Source organism: Pygoscelis adeliae, unplaced genomic scaffold, assembly GCF_000699105.1.
Source record: "Pygoscelis adeliae isolate BGI_AS28 unplaced genomic scaffold, ASM69910v1 Scaffold22, whole genome shotgun sequence".
Lineage (NCBI taxonomy): Eukaryota > Metazoa > Chordata > Aves > Sphenisciformes > Spheniscidae > Pygoscelis > Pygoscelis adeliae.
In genome coordinates, this window is record NW_008824350.1 from 1,161,524 (window position 1) to 1,183,569 (window position 22,046).

General features: G+C 43.4%; 1 protein-coding gene across 1 annotated transcript in view; it reads right to left on the reverse strand.

Annotated features, from left to right (window-relative positions):
• The window catches only part of DPF3 (D4, zinc and double PHD fingers, family 3), a 167,394-nt gene that overhangs the window by 80,851 nt on the left and 64,497 nt on the right, over nt 1-22,046 (reverse strand). Inside the window, 2 exon segments of the mRNA XM_009319183.1 lie at nt 9,286-9,393; nt 14,528-14,688. Coding sequence (XP_009317458.1) covers nt 9,286-9,393; nt 14,528-14,688 — 269 coding nt within the window.

The following is a 22,046-nucleotide window of genomic DNA, read 5'->3' on the forward strand; positions in this document are numbered from 1 at the left end:
GCATTCACAGTTAGGTCTTGGCAGCTTAAGAGGCACATGCTGAAAAACCTCTTCCCAAAGACACGTCCTAGCAGCTAGATGTAGGTCAAACACACAGTAGCCAAGAAAAGCAAAGAAGCGAAAACAATGGGCTGGATAACGCAGAAAGGGTGGTGGCACCACAAGTAAGCTCCCTCTCAAGCAGCCCAGGTATTTCAAGCCGATGCCATCTCAGCTGCCTGAGCCCTCCAAGCTTTCCTCATGTCCTGCAGATCGAGTCCCAAGAGATGACCTGCAGTCACACTGTAGAGGCTCTGAGGAGTTCATGAGCACAACCCATTCCTTCAATTTAATGGCCTACTTGTAGTGACCAAATAATTTTTCAAAACGGCCTGGCTCCCAAGTCACCATAACTCCATTTTCACAAATATACTAAATACAGCTGAGACTACACACCAGTGGAAAAATCACCTCTAAGTGGCTGCATTGCTTCTGAAATTACAACAGCCTCGTATCTGTGGGTCACTGCACATGCAGCCTACTTTCCCATTCTCAGGGATGAGACCCGGAGAACTCAGACAGATAAAGATTTAACAGTTTCCAAAATTGCCTTACCTTGTTCAGTTGCTACTTCTGCCTTAGCCTCATGACTAGAGCCAGAGGGATCTGGCTTCAACAGGCTTTTGATCAAAACCCGGAGAGGTTCCAAAGCCTGGTGGCTTCTTCATGCAGCTTTCTCCTAATTATGCAAACTGGCTCAGCCACACAAGAACTGGGAGTAATCCCAGGTGATTCATACAAGCACTGGTAAAACTGTGCATCTAAAATACTTGTAGTGACCTGTTCCAGATCCCACAAATGAAAGAGAAACTATTTACACAAAGTTAATCCTGTAAATTCTAGCAGCATGACTGCAGAGTTAAGCAGCAGAAACAATGTTTTTGTTTTCTTGACTGCACTATTTATAGAATATTATTTGCTTTTCTAGAAATGATTGTGTTTTAATTCCATACCTGCAAAATCATGAAATCCCATTTGGGGGAAAATACATATTCACTCACATCCTTGAACCTACTGCACTGAATTAGTCTAAGAATTTGCAGCTTATCACATGTAAGAATACCCAGCAAGAACAGTGCATGATTTGAAGGAGAAGTTATCACAGCCCCGGCTACCATGACATACAGAAGGCCAGCTCACCTACGCTCAAAAAGAAGCAAGAAGAGTTATACTGTGCAAAACTTGAGGCATCTTTCTAACACTTACACTGCACAGCCAGCTTTGCGAAAACTGGCTCAACAGTTCACCTATGGTGAGTCTCTTTATTTGTATATATGGGTGTGTAAGAAATTACTTGTTTTTCATCACCATCCTGGTACACATAAGCCCAGGTTTTGCACCAGAGCTGGTACAGTTTCATACCAGTTTTGCAAGCCTTCATGCTGATGGTCAAAACATTTAATACTGGCACTTTAAAGGCTTGGCAAGTGGCACACTTTATTCATACATTCCCTTAAATAAAAAGGTCTCCCCTACCCCTCCCAAACTCTCTAAAAAGATTTATTAACTATCTGTTAGGCACTTCTCTGAGATAGACAAATTAGATCAATGTTTTAGCACCTCCATTTTACACACTGAGAAGCTGAGAGAAAAAGAGATACTCCATTGTCCCTGCTGCTGTGTAGTCCTGTACAGGGTACAGGTGATGCAAGTATGTGATAGTGGGGCGGCACATTAAATGCAGAAGTTGGCACCTCTACTGCAGACTGGCAATGGGACAAAGATATTTCACTGCAGGACTTCTACATCATGATTCAGCGTCAGTGAATACATGCAGAACGGGACAGGTTCTCTGGTATTCTTGTGCCACATAAGAAAAGGAAAGCAAACTTTATCTGGCCAGAGATTTGGACCGGCAAAGGTCCCCATTGTAGGAAGAATTTAAAGGTGGTGGATGAGATGGAAGAGTGGCTGGTTAAATACGCGTGTAAAAGGAGGAAGCTGATTCACAAGGAGGTCCCACACTGAGGAGTTTTCTCTTGGTGACAGAAAGTCACTTTTTCTAACCCAAGTCATAGCTGGATGTGTAAGTGCCATAGAGCAGCAGCTCTTGCCTGGGGTGCCATGTCCTGCTGTGAACAATCTGAAGGCAAGATTAGTGGAGAATTGGAACCTACTGTTTTGATTCAGTAGCATTAATGGACTCATCTGTAAGCTGCAGGCTTAGCTGATGAATAAACACCTACTTAAATTTAGGCCAATACTTAGGTTCTTTGCTGGATAAGAAGCCCAAAAGAGAAGGCCCAGCAGAAAGCAGTATCTATTTTGGTATAAATAAAAGCTAGAGCTGGTAAAAAATTAATTTTCCCCCCATTTGCATGAGAGGTTCCCAATTTGCTAAAGAAATGATAGGAAAAAAACAGTTCAAGTGTTTAGGGATTCCTACAGCCATGATGAATGTTTCCTTTTTCTTACACATTGAAATTTCCTATCTAGCGCTGAAAAAAAATCCAAACCAAAAAACCAACACCTTCCAGTATTCCTGCTCCCAGATTTGGATTCACAATATAAAGCTCCATTTTATTCCAAAGTGCTACAGAAATGTGACATATACAGGTACACGGTAGACCAACCTCAGGATTCAGCATGGCCAGCGTGCCGACGTGCACTGTAACACATCAAATGAGAACTGAAAATTATCCACCCTCCCTGTCACAAAGAGTTAAGTATTTTTTTGTTTTCTTCTACATGAGGTGCCAAAAATAAAGATTGATGTGAATGGGTGAAAATGAGATCTGCTCTAGATCAACCAGAAACTACAGGATCCATGTGGAATCGCTCAGTAAAATTCTTTGACATGGGTCATGCAGCTTCTTCAAATATGAAGCTCATCATCTTCCACACTCTGTGATGTTGAGTTATTTGACATTTGACCTAATATTTGCCTAACACTTGACCTAAATACACTGCAGGACTGTTGCTTTGGCACCACCTACCAAAATCAAATCCTGTTTCTAACAAATAATAATTTAAAAACAGGCTATGCCTGCCACAGAAGAAAATCTGTTAAAAAGTTGACTCACGGAGTAGGCTCAATCCCTCTCCCACCCTAGTTTTACACCCACAGAGCTCCATTCATTTCTGCAGAGCTAACTCCTGACTTCAGTTTATGCGAACCAGAGTCAGGCCCTGCCCTTGCAAAAAACACACTATTCACTGCTCCCTCTGCTGGCCTCGCAGCCCCAGCGGCTTGTGCAGATGCCCGAGTACAGCAGCAGACGTATGCAGAGCCCATTTCCAATCCTACCGCAACTAAACACCTGGCAAGTGGAATCAGGCATGTGAAAAGAAAAAAAAAAAATTTAAAAACCTATCCTAAAATCAGTGATATTTTAAAGTACTAAAGAATATATTATAAAAAATTAGGAGAGTTATTTTAAAAGCCAAAGTACTTAAGAATGCAGAAGTACTTGAATAAAAAGCAGATTTTAAAAAACATTTTAATTTCAGGATTTTGGAGGGAAGACAGCAAAAGTCACAGAAGTTGATAACAGACTATTAAACTCCATCTTACATGAGGAATCTAGACCAAGTCATCAGAGAACAAAAGTTGCTCCTGTCTGCTGGCTGTCATGTCATATCGGCCCCAAATTTAGGTTTCATGACAGCACATGTTTATAAAAACCATGAACAATTAAAAAAACTAAAATCAGCCCTACATAAAAGTATCTTTGGTAAATTCACATCTGCAGAAACCTGTCAGAAGTCTGAACAATTGATACATTGATATTATAGCCCCCTTCAGGAATATGGTATCCAATTCATCTGAATTATACAGAAGTACTCTTATTTGGCACCAGAATTATTCTGCCAGTTTTGATCCTAAGACAGTCTTAATGGATCTTAAAGAGGAGCCATAGGCAGGTTTTATAATATAACAGGAACCTAACCTTTAATCACAGAGAAGTTTCCATATATGTTAAATAGGAGTAAAACTTTTTGTTAAGAAAAGATGTGCCTTTCCTTACAGTGTTCATAGCAAAACAACACTGCTGTCTTGTAGTACTGAACAAGAACCAACATGTGATTGTGTAGAAATTGTTGAAATCAAAAGTGAAACTAGCCAATATTAATTGGCCTATCTGAGAAAAACGATAAAAGGAAATTCTCATGAAATTAGTGGTTTGAATTATTTTTAGGCTCTAATATCTTTGGGTGACACTAGACATAGCAACCAGGGAAAGAAAAAAGAATATGGAACTCAGGAGAACTGTGCTTTTTCTGTGTTCTCGGGTTCAATTTCCAGCTCTACCACAAACCTCCAGTTAAACCTTCATACAAGTAGTTTATTACCTTTGTCACTCATTTCTCCATTTTGGAATCAAAGTACTGCCTTTACTGTATTTTGTATATTCGGACTGTAAGATCTGCTATAGTATACCACTACAGCAGAGAGTATAACAAGCCTTCACAACAGTCCCCAGGATGGTGGTCTAACAGGCTCCTTGAGTCTCTAGATGCTATCATATAAGTGATACTAATGCTAATTCTGTCCTTTGCTTTTCAATTTCACCTTAACTTTATCTTGGTGAAGTGGCCCGTCTCAAACAGCACTGACCTCCACAGACATGCTGAGCATCTACCACAAGAGTTGGGGGCACTCGTCACTTCCCAGGAGAAACACAGTACCTTGTACAATCAGACACAGTCTCTACAAGGTAAATTGAGATGGTTGAAAGAGATAATAGCTTACCTGTAAGGATTCTGTTCATTCATCCACACTCACATAGGTATATCCTACATGTCAGATTAAAAACAGATCATGCATTGTTTAAGTGGCATCTAAAAATCTGTTATGAGTACTTGCTTCAAACAATTCTACCATGGTTCATCATAGCAAATGAAAAATACTTCTGTTTACTTCTACCTCTTCAACAGCTGGTAAAAAAAAAAAGCCATTTCTGTAGTTCAGCTGAACACTAGACTGCCCAGAGGTAAGTAACAGGACAGACACTAGCCCAGGACACCAGCTCATTCTCACTAGAACAGCAGCACACAGAAACTCTATTCCACACCCTCCAAGTGGGTGGGAAGGCTGCCCGCTGTGAGACCTCACTGATGGCTTTCAGTCCAAAACTAAAGGACAGCAGTGAATTGAGACAAAAGCTTTCCAGTCATATTCTTTATACTTACATAAGTAAGTATATGTACGTATCTATATTTAGCCATCTTGTAAAGCTGAAGTGGGACATTACCAATTTAAATTCCACCAGAGTTTTTGGCCATATGCACCCTATCTGTTCTCATCTGCACAGCTGCAAAGCTTGGGTAATACCTGACTGTCAGCAGGGTTTACTGTAGGTAATACCACTTCCACAATATTGATACCTGACCCAACACAGAATCATGATACCACCCAGTACCACAAAACCACTAAGTATATAGGACAAGGAGCAATTAAGATTTCAAGAGGCCTTGGGTGTAATCAGGGATCTCTCTTCCATTTCTAACCGTCATCTTTCAAGCTACTCTGATATTACTGAGGGCCAGAACCCTCAGTAATAGCAACCCCTGCTTGCCTTCGTGGCACCTGCAGTTCCAGGTGGTGGTAGGAGAGTTGGAAATTCTCCTCCTTCTCCCTTTCCTCTGAAGAACAGGCTACCCAGCCCAGCCCAACCCTCTCCCTCACACATTCCCAGACTCACAGACCTCCCGTGCACAGGAGCTCTGCTCTGCTCTTGCTCCTTTACTGGGCAGGAGAACAGCCAGCTGATGAGTGAGTGTGGAAGCATGAGCTGCCGCCAGCCCTCCCACTGCTCCACGCTGAAGTGCCATGCAAATACCACTGCCCAGTTCTGCAGAGAATCAGGTTTGCCCATACGTGGTTGAACAGAAGTCTAGTTTCATGAATATTATGAGAGCATCAACATCTAATAACTTTAGCACTCTGTACCTAGAAAATCACAGTATTAGCAACATGTCAATATATTGCCCATGACTGGGGATTTGTTTCAAATCCATACCACTGTTCATAGGAGTCTTGACTGCTACACTATAATGACTCATGTAACAGCTCATATGCATTACAGCAATGAAAACTTGGCTGCACTTGAGCCATAATGCTTGGTTCTGATGATATGAATGTACCACTGAAAGATGAAGACCAGCCCATGTGAAAGTAAATGTCAGGAATACTTAGTGTAATTCCTAAAGGTCTGGTAATAATATTGACTGTATTGTCACTGAAGCAGTTATCATAAGTAAGTTTTGGCAATACTTTATTTCTACCACGTATCAATTGGATAGGCTACTGGATGGGATAGAGGATGCTTAGAAATAGTATTAACATGAACATTGCTTAGACCCTTGATCAAACAACTTTACTAGGGCAACCCATGCATGTAACTCTGAGAGCAGTGGCAGAGGAAAATAAACATCTAAAGGCTGCATCAGCAACACCTATTCCAGTGTTCTGATCTTTACAACTTTGGCTGTAACTATTCCTAAAACCAAACACTTCCACTTGAAACCAAATAAAAGCAACAGACCAGGACAATAAAAGCACCGTGTTCTGTTAAGAAGCAAGCAGCAACTGACCCCAAGAAAAACATTTTTAGTGCACTTGCATTTTACAAAAAACAGGAGACTGTTGGAGCATGATTATTTTCTTCATTAGGTTTTGGTATTACCAGATATGAACCTCTCACTCACTGAGCTGAGCCATGCACTACCTAAACCTGCAAGGTACCAACACTGCACAAGTAGGTTGTAACTATAAATACTATGTTATTACTAAATGATTTATTATCCCATTGGACTGCTAGCAAGACAATAGTTTGACTCTACTTACTGACCAGCTGTTGAATTGGTTTACTGACCAAAACAAAAATCTGAGGTCTATGTACCTCCCGAGTTATGTAGAAGTCTTGAATTTCTGGATATGACTTATCGCTATAATGAGCCATTCCAAAAGCCCAGATGCAGTCCAAGCAAGTATTCACACGCCCTGATGCTGATCCCATTGACTGCTGGATTGACAGCTTTTGGAGCTAAGATCCCCTTCTGTGTTTGTTACAGTGGCAGTCTTACTAGAAGTACTTCTAAACAGTTAACGAATGTAAAACATAATAAAACTAAGGTTTAGCCCTAATCTGATGTTGTAGAATTGCATTGCTTGCATATGTTATATAACGTATAACCGATTCAACAGCCTCATGTATAAAAATCAGCTACTTGCATATTAACCAAGCACAACCACTCTCTAGCTGCTGAGAACAGCTCTAAGCCGTGGCTAGGATGTCCAAGCCCTAGGTGGAGTGAAACTATGGAACATTTAGATTAGATTTCTTCCAAATTTATTTTAGATTTCCTACAGTTGTCATCTCTGTGCTTCTTAAGGGATCGTAAATTGCCACATCTTCGCTCCACACAGTCATCTAATGTCTAACTGAGGAATAAAGAGGTCAGCATTAGGCTTTACCACAGTGTCCCGCTCCAAAACGTACGGTATTTCTGCTGTCCATGTTGCAAATAAATTACACTATCTTTTTCTCAAACTGTCAAAAGCTACCTTTAAATGGAGATCCAATGTTTTCCATAGGTTTTATGCTTTTAAATCAGAGAAGGGAAAAATCCCATTTTTGACTAGTGAGTCTATCCTGGATATGCACAGATGGAGTGAAATTATTTTGTGGTGTAACTGATAAGGGAAGTTAATCACTAGATAGAAATTGGTTGGAAAATAGATTTAAATGGAAGAGCAATATAACTTGCCTTATTTGGCTGCCACCGGCAATGCAACAAAAGTAGCACTCCTGAGATGCAGAAGAGATGTTTATAGTAGGGAAAACAACACAGAGACAGACATGCTGAGGTCTCTTTATCTGATAACTTTGTGGTAATTGCCTTTCATGCCCTGTGGCATGTAGGATGCACTAATTTGGCATTCAGTGAGTACAGCAAAGAAACATAATGCAAACAAAGAAGAGCCAAACTCTTACACTACTGCTTTACCTTACTAAATTACCAAGGCACAGCAGTGTTGCATCATCACAAAGTCTGAGGTAGACATTTCTATGGGCCAACATCACCCTCTTCCTAGAGTCCAGGCTCATTTCCATCAGAGTAACCTGACTGATTTCACCAGTTCTTTCTGATCGGCTCTGCTGTGAGGTCTGGTTCTACTTGCTGGCTGAGATTTTGCCCTTTGTTTGAACCCCAGCTGAGTGGTTACAGGCATTTCTTCCTCTTGCCCAACTGCCTGCTGACATCTCCTGTACTGAAGGTAGGGAACCTTCAAAAACTGTTTCTACCAAAATAACATGAATTTTTCCTCTGATTTTACTGGGTTTAGAACTGTCTCTATCGCCCCTTCCTCTCTCTTCACCAACTACTGCACAGAAGCAAAGTCATCAGTATTGCTGAGCATAGCTCAGTTCCCAGACGCCTTCTTCTGTTAAACAGGCTTTTTAAATATTCTTAATTTACATTTGGGGGTTTTCTCCTGTACTTATTATATTGGCAGTGCCTCGCCTCTTAAAAACCACATACAGCTGTGAGTACGTGTGTTCCCTCTTTCTCATAATAGCTGACCCCAAAGACAGCAAGCCTTTATTACTAACTGCAGGGAAGAATGCGCAACACTACGCTCTACCTGACACAGCTGTAGCTTCTCCGCATCTGCTTTACAGTCACTCATTCAGCATCCAGACTCCTCACGTCACATAGTTTAATTGTGGGGGAAGAGTACCAAGGACAAGAAGAATGAAAAAAGAATGGACTAAAGTACACATACAGGCATACACACATATACAAATGTGGCATATGCTCACTAATTTTTATTATTTGTTGTTTATAATCTGGTCACACCCTTGGTACCCAGCCCCATTATGAAAAATCTTATCAGTGTACTGTTCCACGCACACAGCGGTCTTTTTCACAAAGATTAGGCAGCAGATGCCAGAGTGAAATTTTGTATTAATAACACACTGAGGCAATAATTAGTAATACATTGATCCTTTACATCCTTATGAATTCGCTAATAGAGGCCAGGATTCACCCCTATGGAAGGTAAATTCAGCTCCCATTGCATTCAATACAAGTTGTACACATTTCTGTAAGGGATGAGTTGAGTGCAGAGGGTTTGGTGGTTGTTGTTACAGCAAATCAAGTAAGATGTAACAGATGCAAAGAGAAATGGTTGGAGAGTGGCAAAGATAAAGTCCAAGGTCTAAATGCCAGGTTTGCATGTATGCCAGCTGCTCTGCAGCACAGGAGAGAGAGAGAGAGAGGCAAACAAATACTTACCAGGTTTAATTTCCAGCAGCTTCAGCCTGGAATCCTCAGGGGGATGCAAACGCCTCTTTTTGCGCCAGCAACGTGCTGGATACGTGTACAGCTGACCTGGGGCCAGGCCTGAAGATTACAAGCAAAAAATAAACATAATCATATTTCAGTTTGTAAACCACAAGCATTGTCTCTAGCATCTTTGTTCTTGCCCTTCCAGCATCTCTTTGTTGGAGGGTTCAATTCTGCAAATTGTGAGGCAGAACTACACACGCAAGGCATCCAGTGCTCCTGAGGCTCCTCAGCACCTCTTGGGATCAGGCCTACAGAGAATCGAGGTCTCACTTATACACTTCACTCAGCTCACTGAAACCAGAGCTGCACATAAATAATTTGTGATTTCTTCAGGGTAAATAGAATTTCAGACTCTCCTGGGTCACAGGGGTGATGCCTCCTCCACGGGCAGAGAAAGCCCCTTGGGAGAGAAGAGATGAAGTTCCGACACGCAAATCATAAGGCCCTGATGCACAGAGCAACTCAGGAAATTTGTGTCTTCCGAATGGGAGCAAACCAAGATCCATGAGGTCTGGCTATTTGGATGTATTTTTGCTTAAATTCTGGACTTTTGTTTGAAGACAGATTCCTCATTCTGGTTACTACCTCCTCATGCCAACATCCTGAAGGAGGGAGGAGATACAGCAGTAATGTTTATATTACTGCATGCTTCATTGAATCGCATTTGGCATCGCTGGCTTCTGAGCTGCCCTGGCTCTCCTGACAGACACCCTTTAGCCAACGTTCAAGCTATGCTTTGCTCTCTTGTATTCAGAACACAGCAGGGCTTCGTGAATGCATCGCTACTAGGGGCACAGAAGCACACTGCCAAGTGCTTCAAAGTATCCTCAACTGCCCCAGATACTCATGTCACACAGAAATACCCAGCAAGATACAGAAAAGTTGGAAGAATGTCATTCTCTCCCCTGCTTCCCCTGCCCTCTCCATCCACCAATTCTGCTTTGGCTCTTCTGTCCTTCTGCTTGTTGCTGTTAGTCTTGAAGGGGCTACAAAGCACGACTGCAATTCCAGACTCATTGCCCTTAGAAAACAGGTAAGACCACGTAAGAGAGAGGACAGGAGTATGTTACCATATCTGAAACTGTTCCAACAGTGAACAGCTGAACGACATCAAGGCGATGCCAGTAAAGCAGAACAGCTCAAGGGCAGCAGGATGGCCCAAGAGTTCTCAGCCATCCCCTCTGAAGCAGCCAGGAAAGTGTACCAGCTTGGGAACAAAACTGACTCACTGAACCAAATGAGGATAATGAAAAAACCAATATCCTGTTACTTGGGGGGGGGGAAGACAACAAAATTATTTACCTCAAGAGAATGGGCTAATCAAATTCTGCAAGTGAAGCCTAAGCTCCTGGTTTGAAATATTTCAATTGTTGGGAATGCCAGTTCAGACCCCAGAACTTTCCACTTACTTCCAAGGCCTTGGTGCATAAATGGAGCATCTACAGCACTCTGCCTGGGTATGGCCGAGCGATGGAGTATTCGCAGAGATCCTGGCTGTTTCAGGGCACAGAGTGCTACTGAACTGGGGCTTTTCACATCCTTCTTTCATTGCTGCACAGCTTGCTGGGCATTATGCCCACCCAAGAAGGACACATTTCAAAACGGGGCGCTTGGGACTGGTTTGGGAATAAAAATGTGAATAACTAGCACTTCTACAATGTTTGGACACACTTCTTCATGGCACTTTGCAAACATTAACCACTGCAAACAATTGCTATTATGATGAGGTGGATTGTGCCTGGCTCTGATGTGAGTCATTAAAGAGGTGGAGGCAAGAAGCCTCACCCTTTCACAGCAGGTCCTGTGCAAGAACTCGCTCACAACATTGAAATGGCGGTTGCTAGACCGAAGCAATAGAACAGAGATTCAGCCCTCCATTGCACAGGCCTCCACAGAGGAGTCATTTGAATGAAATAAGCACCACAGCTTTGAGCATTTGTCCCAGACAGAGAGGAGCAAGGATCTACTGCAGTTTTGGGGGAGTATCTGTTAATGGGGATTCAATTATTGAGCGGTCTTATATGAATTAGCAGTTCTGGATTCAGCCAGGACAGTGAAAGCCAACCAGAAATGCTGAAAGCCCAACAAGAAACAAAGCAGGTATCCTTGAAAAGACAGAGGTGGGAAAGCCTCTTCCCTAGAGGACCTACAGCCCACTCTAGGTGGCAGATAGATCAATAAGAGATAGATGATCCAACATCCATCTCTGCACCCCTTGAGGTAACTTCTCTGTTCCTACTCACAATACCCTTGCTCATTAATACACAGACATCCAATGAACTTAAAATACATACCAGACCTTCACTTGATCCAAACCCATCAAATGCTACCTTCAGTTCTCCACCCTGACCCCTATCTGTCACTGTGCCGGCTCACATGAAGTGTGGATCTTTGATTGTTTACACAAAGGAGGGGCAACAAAGAAAGGGTCAGTTCTGAACGCTCTGAATCTAGCCCCTCCACAGTTGATCTTGCAGTGCGTATGGAAATAATGCATATACAGGTCTTGCCATCTTCAGTCGTGGCTCAGTTGTCTCTCCCTCTGGTGCCTTATAGGGCAACCAGAGAAGGTTCCAACCATTTACTTATAGAGGAAATAGCAGAACCTGCAGTGAGTTATGTTGTTTATCTCATTAGTGTAGGAGAGTCATAACTCAAAGCTGGTGTGAGAGGCTGTGGGAGGAGGGGAAAAGGAGGAGGGAGTTATGTGCAGTATTGTGTGAAATTAACCCTGAACTGTTTATCATGAGATGCAGTTTTCTGACTCCTTTAACAAAGAGGACAGCAAGAAACCAAGTTAATATGCTGAGATCCTGACTCTCCTCTGTTTTTCAAGCCCTCTGTAAGTGAAAAGAGGTTCTGGAGCTTTGCCATTTGTCTTTATACAGTTTTTCAGATTAGGGGTAGTAAATGGCAGTGAACACAGCACACAAGACAGACACCAGGGTGGTTGGCAGAGAATTTTCAGAGCCCTTCAGTATGGGCATAAGTGCATTGTGTACAGTCTGAAAACAGGCGTGCTAAAACTGTAGAGGGATGCTCTGACCCACCATAATACTATGAGAAATAGATGATGCAAAGAGACCCAAGGGAGCACTAAATGGGCTAATAAAAATCAAGAAAGAGGAGGGCAAATATGGGGGAGGAGGGCTGCTTCATTTCACACTGATTATTCTAGTTCAGAATAACAAAGGCACCAGATTTGGTGGCTGATGCAGATGCAGGAGGCTTGTTTCACTTAAGACTCTCTGTGAAGAATGTTCCACCATTAGTCCTGCCTGCAGCCCTGCAGGAGAAATGCCACTGATCCTCTTTTGCAGGGTAAGCTGCCGTACAGTTCACTATCAGAAGTAAGGAAAGAAAGATTTGCAGAGTGAATTTGCTCAAGGTAGTCCAGAGAGCTTGTGGCTGAGAAAGGCAAAGCGTTAAGACCTCTTGGTTCCTGGTGTGATGCTGTAACGCTGTTATGAGGATTTCTTCTGTAAGTGTGGAGACACCAATGAGACCCATACAAGACTACCTATGTCTATCTTTGTAGCAGATGCTCTTGCTAAAACATTACTTGTGGATATAGTGGATGTATACCTGCTCATGACTGCATTCAAAAGGATAAAAATAGCAGCACCTTACTCATAACGAGATGCTACAAGAACAGAAATTCCTTGAGTAAACGGATTAGCAAAAAAAAAGGAAAGCTAATTTTGCCAAAGCATAATCTCTTAGGAATGGGGAATTTTCAGCTGAAACAAAAACACAACTGTGGTTACCCCAGAAAGAAGGGTTAGGCCAGAAAGAAGGGTTAGCCCAGAACCTCAGACAACTCCCAGCTTGTAAACCACATTCAGTGGCCCCAGATTACCCCAGTAGTTTTGGCAGCTGAAACATTATCAGGGTATCTTTAACTCTGGTAAAACACCTGTTGTCTCCTGCACCAGAAGTGGCTGCATTTTACTATAGAAAGAGTTTTCTGGTAGTACTGCAAGACAATACTAAATCTATTTTGGATATTTTAGGAATAGGAGCAGTGCAAGGATCCTTCTCTCAGTATATCCTAGGAAAGGGAGAGGGAAATTTTCAGCCAAGCACTCTTCAGAGGCAGCAATAGCTTTCTTAGTCTGCCCCCAGAAGGGGAGGGAAATAGCCTATGTGTTCCTCCCACTCCACCTCCTGCAAACTGGCCAGTGGAGGAGGTAAGAGCAGGCTGCACCTTCCCGTAATTCCAGATCTGGAGTTTTGGGGTTTTTTTTCAGTATGGTTTACAGGAACTGGCATGTTTATGTGCATGCTGTGCTTCCGGTGCCCATGCACCCTAGCCCCATCCCTGCCTGGATTCTCTGGTCTGCAGTGAAAAAAAAACAAAAAAATACAAACCCGGTTTGGTGCTGTAAAAAAGTCTGTTCCCTGAGCTAATGGTGGGTCATATACTGAGCCATACTCTAGCAAAATTCTCCCTGGGGTTCAGGAGGCCTTCTGGCTGAGTAACATCTCGAGTCTTTGAACTGGTGACTGTCCTTTGCCTTTCAAACAACGATTTCAGATGGATTCACTCTAAGAAAGACTGACCAAAGTCTACAAAAATAACAGTGCTCTTTTCCCTTGAGCTTCACTGATCTTTGGAACAGGCATCAGCCAAAGCTCTTTAAGGACATACACCAACTTCTTTCTGTACCTGAGGAAACTGCGGCTCCAGAACTGATATCCAAGTAACTTGTCCAAAGCAGAACCAGGAGTTACAGGTATATTTCTAACCCTCAGAACAACATTCATTCCAATAACTGGACTCTCCTATATTTTACTTCGGCTTTATATCCTTCCCAATAGAATTCCTTATTTTCAGCATTCATCTGAGAAACTCCCACCTCCACCTCTCCACCCTGAAGATAATTCCAGTCCTGCTTAGGGCAGAGCATTGTCTTCTGCTACAGACTGGGATCAATAGCATTAAAAGAGCTACAATGATGTGGTTGTAGAAACTACCATGTCAGGCACTTCTTTGGATAGAGAGAGAATAATTAGGATGTGCTCTCTGCAGTTACCAAAGGAAATCCCCTGCAGGCACAGAGGTTTAGGCAGCTTCTTTTCTGTGTGGCCTGTAGCAGGTTTGAGCTCCTATTAATTAAACCCCATGAGGGTTCAGTGGCCAGCCCTCCATACATGCACATGGATACACAGACGCAATGCTACCAACCTGGTCCCCTGTGCCTCTTCTCCATCCAGATGTAGCAGTTGTTCTGAGCTACCCCAGTTTGCGAATCCAGGAAAGGAAGGCGGACGCTTCGCTCAGCACACAGCCGAGAGTTGTAGCTGCGACAGTGCTCAATTGCTTCTTTGTAGAACTGGTCCCCAAGTCTGCCAAAAGAGACAGGACAGAGAGTAAGAAAGATTGCACTGCCCCCTCAAACAAGACTAGGAAAAAGGGGACATAAGGGTGGTTTAAAAATGGACAAGCAGAAGAACTTTCCCTGAACACATGCAAAGCTTGCTGACATGAGACACTGCTGAAGTAGATCATGCAGAAAGTGCCACCAAAAGATCAGACTCTCAGGAACTGGACACAGGTCTTTTCAGTAGTGGCATAGCTACTGAATGAGCAAGTGATGCAACCACACTGCCCCATGACCCTAGGTCAGGCAACATACACACCACGGTGCACTCATTCTATTGTTTCTCTTCCCCCGTAGTTTGTCCAGCCAATTCAGCAAACCAGTCATTTCAATCCTACGTTACAGCAACTCCTGCAGCATATTTTGAGCAACCAGAAAGCCAGCCAAGTTTAGAAGAACTTCACTCCAGCATTTCTGGTGTCAGAGAGCCCATAAGAGCAAAGGACATAGTCCTCATATTGTGTGCTTCTGAAGCATGAAAACACACCCCTTAACAACTAAGGCCATGTCTGCAATGGTCAAACTAGACATTTTGTCATAACCCTTCCAGAGTTTTCCACAGTCAAGCCTAAGGCACCAACAGCAGCAGGCTACAACAGTGACCGGTAAGATCCAGCATGGCAAATGCTGCTTTCCTCTGGAGCCCAGTGGGAGGAACAGTTCTAAAGACAATGATGTCATTTATTTAATAAATAACTATTTGTTAAAAAATTCTGTAGAATCTTCATCTTCCCTTGAGAAACGTTTAAAACCTCTGCCTGATGGAGATTACCAAAATCCTCCCTCCAAATTTTTCTAAACAGGGAAAAGCATCAAAGTAAAGCTACCTTGAGGACACAAAGCATCTGTCATGCTGGAGCATTGCAAAGTAGGTGGGCCACACTGCTGAACTTCATTCTTGATCTATTGTCAAGGTGAAATTCAGTCATGACATGAATAACTAGGAAAGTTACCCATTAGGGGTAAGTTCATTAGAAAATAGGAGTAGAGTGATATATAGCATAACTTGCTCTGATATTCATTAGTGTGCAAAAAGAGTATAGCATGCACAGCAAGGGAGCCGAAGGGATGCATGCACAGAGACAAGAGAGGCTCCCTTTCCTGTTTTATAAGTTGTTTTCCCCACTACCCTCTTCCGTAGGCACAACTGGCATTTTAAAAGTATACTCCTTTTGTACACCTCTGAATGTCAAATTGCTCTGTTTTACCATCTGTGTCTTTTTTCTGACTCACGTCTTTTAAGTCACTCCTTGGTTGCACCTTATGGCTTCCATGGGAGCCATACTCTTTTTCCCTGGGCTGTACTGGCCCAATATCCTCTCGCTGACAGGGGCCAACAGCAGAGGCTCAGGGAAGAACACAAGAGCGGGGCAAATACAGAGGGAGGCACCTCTAGTTCCCCCTTCTCACTTCTGATGATCAGAACTTAACTTCCCCAAGTTAAGGGGGGGAAGAGACTTAACTAACCAAGTCTCAGGTGACCCAATGGTGGGGATATTATGTTTAATAGACCTTGATGAATCTTTCTTCCATGAATTTATCCAACCAACTCTTCAATCCACTTATCTTTTTCATACCTAAAACGTTGTGGGGCGATGAGTTCCACAGCTGAAATACGATTCATGCAACAAAAGCATTTCCTTATGCTTGTTTTAAGCCATATCTCAATTATTTACAATTACAAGGCTGTAAGTCTCTCACAAAGCTCCCACCAGGTCATTTCTCTAATGAGCAGAGCGTGTCCAGCATGCTGAGCCCCTGGATGTGGAACGAGCACCGTGGCTGAATGCCGGAGCCCACCAGCTTGCTGCTTCCCTCTACCACTCTGACTTCAGCCGCCGCATTTCAGAGTGTCCTCAAAGGAGAGAAGGCAGGCAGTCCTCCACAAGCAGGAATTGCACGCAGGAGTCAATACATCCTTTGGCTACAGAGACTTTCTAAGTGTTGTTCAGTGGCTTTGCGCAGCAGTGAACGTCTGTGTGAATGTGGTGCCTCACAGCCCTGTCCCCCCCCTGCTGACCACCAGCTCCTGGGCAGCAGCCGGTGCGGGGATCTTTGCAGGGCAGCTGAAGGAGAGAGCTTTCTGGACTGTACGAGCGAGCGGAGGGCAGAGCCATGGGCAGAGCGTGTACAGCGGGATCCCTCCGGACACTGAATCCCCACAATGACCTCAAACCCCTTTTTCCATAAAAAGGCAGGGAGGGAGGGAAGGGGAGCAGAGGAGAAAGGAAAAGATAAGCTGCACTACTATACAAAGAATGTGACTAGGAAGAAATGAAAGCTTATTAAAAGCTGTAATTAAAGTTGTACACTTGTGTAATCAAAGTCAGTAACAAGGAGACTCCAGCTGATCAAAGATTAACAGCTCTTGCCACAAACACTTGAGCTTCCACAGAGCTATGTCAGATTCCCCCTATATTAAGCCAGGGATGCTCACTAACTCCAAGGAGTTTACCAGAAGGAAGAGCACAGCTGTGTGACAACAAACTGCCACCACTGCATGGGTTTTCTTTATGCTAAAAATTACTCCAGTCAGTAGAATATGCACACCACAAAGCAGTCGTATTAACAAAAACAATACATCTCAGCAACAGATATAGGATCTGGCTGGAGATGACCTCAGTTTCCACCTTCTTCTAAGACTGAAAATAACTATAAATCTTAGAATGTTAAATATTTGGTTTTAAATGACACTGTCAAGTAGGATGTAAGATTAAATTTCAGATTTTTCTAAGAGGGAGAAAAGGGTTTTTGAGATCCTAATGGCAGAGGAGCTACCAAGTTAATGGGTCAAATTCATTCTTGACACAATCTTGTAGTCTAGCTGTTTCATTACATTTATTTTAAAGATTTTAAATATGCATCTTTTGCCTTAAAGAAAAAAATAATTTAGGAGAAGCATTTAGTCACCTCCATACTTTAAGAAAGCTTGCCTTGGCTCCACTACAGCAAGCACAATCAAAAACACCAGCCTCTAAGTATCCACTGGAAAGGTATGCAGATACTGGGACCTTCAGGACTTGCCCTGACTAATTATAAATGGAATTTTTAAAAAGTGACAGATAATCAAATATAGGAAAGTAAAGAAACAATATTTCCTTATGACAGTCATATCTCAGTGGAAAACAGATTCCCTGCAAATACTTTTGGGTGGCTGGTTGTTTTGTTTTACCATTAGTCTTCAATGGAGTGACTCTGACTCGTTCCGAATTTCAGGTAGTTTTTTTTAAGGAACTTTAAACTTAGAGATATTTTTTCTTTGTTTTCAGTGCTACATATCTAAACACAGCACGGGCCTGTTGGAGCGGGTCCAGAGGAGGGTCACAAAAATGATCAGGGGGATGGAACACCTCTCCTATGAGGAAAGGCTGAGAGAGTTGGGGTTGTTCAGCCTAGAGAAGAGAAGGCTTCAGGGAGACCTTATTGCAGCCTATCAGTACTTAAAGGGGCCTTATAAAAAAAAGATGGCGGCAAACTTTTGAGCAGGGCCTGCTGCAACAGGACGAGGGGGAATGGCTTTAAACTAAAGGCGGGTAGATTTAGACTAGATATAACGAAGAAATTTTTTACGCTGAGGGTGGTGAAACCCTGGCAGAGGTTGCCCAGAGAGGTGGTGGATGCCCCATCCCTGGCAACATTCAAGGTCAGGTTGGACGGGGCTCTGAGCAACCTGATCTAGTTGAAGATGTCCCTGCCCACAGCAGGGGGGGCTGGACTAGATGACCTTTAGAGGTCCCTTCCAACCCAAACTATTCTATGATTCTATATTTTACCTTATGCAGGAAAACCAGAAAGTATTATTAGAATCGGGGCAAAAAAGGGAAAGTACGGTCCTTTTGTGCTCATCACTGTGGAGTCATGGAGGTGGGACAAATCCCAGCCCCCTCCCAGGAGGTTTACAATGGAGCTGGAGAACAGACAAGGGCGGGAATAAGACTGGAGAGCACATGAGCTCAAATGAAACTCAAACAGATCAGCTGAGTTTGAGCAAGTGAGATACACAAAGAGAAAAAATAAACGGACAACATTAATAGTAAAAAGTGTCTCATATATCAGAAAGATTAATTATCTGATGTTACATGCTTCATAGTTTTCCCAAGCTGTGTTGCTATGGAAGACTTACACTTCATCTCCTGAAAAAATATTTGTAAAAACTATGGGGAATTTCTGCATTATTTTTATGAAAAGTATGTATGAGTCAGTGCTGTGCTGTGACTGACTGCAAGGGTCGATTCTTCCCTTTGGACATGGGAGTGAAAGGTCACACAGACTTGTCTAGATTGATATTAATGACACAAAATCATCAGCATATGCATAGATTTCAAAGATGCTGGGGAAAAGAAATCAAGGAGCAGACACGAACAACTAACTGCTGGCCAAGGCAGGCAAAAAAAGGCCGAAAAGCAGCACAACTGGAAATACAGAATAAAGTTGTCAGCACACTGCGAAAAGCACACAGCCCCTCAGTGCAGGGCCACAGGTGAAATCCCAGATGCTTGGGACAGGCGGGCCGGTGACACTGCTGTGTCTGACATACACGCAGGCTTTGCATTTACATTCCAGCCTGAGGACACTAAAATAACCCGGTTCTGGCTGACTAATAAAAGCTCCCTGGCTTGGAAAAGAACAACCTATGCTATTACAATCTTCTGCAAGGCTGCATAGGAGGGGTGTATGTCTAGTAGGAGTTAGGGGCTCTTTTTTGGTGAAAAAGGGCGGGACTGAAATGAAACAGCAGGCTCAGAGCAGCGGAAGCACCTGAGCGCTCTGAAAGCACCACCAGCCCTGTCGGTCCTGGGACAGCGATGTGAGGCTGGTGCAACGCTATGCAGCCTTGCAAGTAGTCACTGGCATGAGAGCATACACCAGGATGGAGGATCAGACCCTGTGACTTTCATGAGGTCACTGTCCTTTTAAGCGTTAAGAAACTGAGGTTTTCTGTCATGGAATCAGGTCAGCTAATAACAAAGTCAGCGAAGAACAGCCCTTGCCTGCTCAACCTTTGCCTGCCTGCTCTAACTAGACCATAAGATTTCTGAGCAGACGCCGACTCACTACTTTTCTGTACAGTACCTAGTGCCATGACTCCTCTGTCTAGGCATGCCTTAAACGAAAAAAACCAACAAGAACTGGCCTGGTTTATAAGCCTGTAAGTTAGCAACAAGGACCAAGAGCCTGGCTTCACTCCATCTGCTTCAGGACGTTCGTTTCTCTTCTGACAAGGGATCCTGATGGGCCCCGAAAGCAGCAGAGCAGCTCTCCACCACTACTTTCCAGCCCATCCTGCAAAGTCCCAGCAATTCGAGTCCGCTACAACTTTTACAAAAGCTACAAGATGGGCAGAATCTAGCACACCCTTCCTGCAGTGCCTATCACATTTCAGGTTAGGATCCAGAGAAGGAGAGCACTCACTGAAGACATATAACCAGCCAAGCTCAACCATGACTACATGTGATGTCCACATCACCCCTGGAAAACTTGTATAACAAAGAACCAGTCCTCCTTAAATGCAGCTCTTAAATTTCCACCAGATCCTTTGAGTATGAATCCAGATTGTCTCCAGTTCCTGAGGCCAGGCCCCTTTCTAGTCATTTCCCTCTAAAACCATGCTCACTACATGACTAGGCAAGTAAAAAGCTGATAGCACAGAAAGAAATGACTAATCACATAACAGAAAGCAACAGACTTTTCCTTCTGAAGTTTGCAATGGTCCCCAGCCATGATCAAAAATGTGGGACTTGCTCTCCTCAAGACCATGGAGTTTTCATTTACTATACTTTTAGCCTCTAGTCTTATATTTTAGATCATTTGATACTGTGAGGACCACTGAGGACAACTGAAAAAGACATTTTAAATCAGAAATTGTTCTTCAGCAGCACTGCCATCCAGTTTCAAACTGGGCAAGATCTGAGAAGTGGTGGGAAACAAGTGATGTAACGCGGCTTCAGAAAATACTCTGCATTCTCCTTTTGGAGACATTCATGAATGAGTCTGGAAATGAAGCACCAGTGGGGTCTCGGGTCTTCTCACAGAGACTAAGAAATCATGCAGATGCTACCTGAGCTATCAGTTGCCTGTGACACTGCAGACTAAGAGGTACAGCTTGACCAACCGCATGTCTTGACAAGTGCTGAGAGAACTGCACTGAGCTGGCTACACTCGTTCCTTTCCAGCAGATCCCAGGAGGCCCCTGACAGGCGGCTGCTCCTCCTCTCCATGAGCCTTGACATGAAGAATGCCACAGGGCTCAATTCTTCCACCACTTCTATTTAATATCTATGCAAAACCTCCAGGGAATATGATGAAGTGTATGGGCGGCAATGCCAGCCATTACGTTGATGACATGCAGCTTTACGTATCTTTTCCCCCCTCATGAAGAGAGCACCCTCCCAAATCTCTGTATTGAAAGCAAGGGTAGCATGGCTGGCAGAGGCTACAGTCAGAAGAGAGAGTAGTGAGGTTGGCTGGAAGTGGGAAACGTTACAAACTATGAGCTAACGTTGTTTACGATTCAAAGACAGTCACTAATGTGGACAATCTAGTAGACACAATCATCAAAAGGGCCTTCCTCTCTCTCTCTCTCTCTCTCTCCCCCCCCCAGTCAGCATATTTCTCTTTTCAAGCAGTGGTCTGGCCATGCTCATGTGTGTTTTCCACATCTGGGTTGGCCTGCTATGACTCCCTACCTTAGACTAGATAAGCAACAAAGACAGAGCTAGCTGCAAAACTGTGGTACCTACCCTATCACAAAGCAAGCCAAAGAGAACAGTGGTCCCCAGCCTGTCCTCATGCCTTTTCCCCGTGCACTCTGAAACACCACTGGTTTTCACAAAGGACACAGTGAGCTAAATTCAAGCCACTTGAACAGCTGCTTCTCCTTTCTAGACCCAGAGCAGCAGATGCAACTGGAAACCCGTACTTAACAGAGCACAGTATCACCAGACTCCTGCAATGCCTTCGGACAGCAGACCCCCAGCTCCAGAGCATCTTCCTGGAAGAGATAAAGTATTCTGCTCTGCTCATCCTCACATTACATTGCAAGATGCTAACACGACATTCATCAAAAGATCCAAGCAAAAGAAAATATGACATATTCAAGAGTATCAGACAACTATTAAGCATTAAACAACAAAGGACTGTCTGGGCCCCTCCTTTGGCTGTACTCTCTGGAACTTCTAGTCTATAGGCAGCTCCCACATGCTACAATCATGCACCCTTTGCAACTGCAGAGAGGTAGGATACCGAGACTCAGCAGAAATACAGAATGGCTTTCCTGACGTTAGGTGAAGTGTAACAGATTGCTCAAAATCCTACCACAAACTC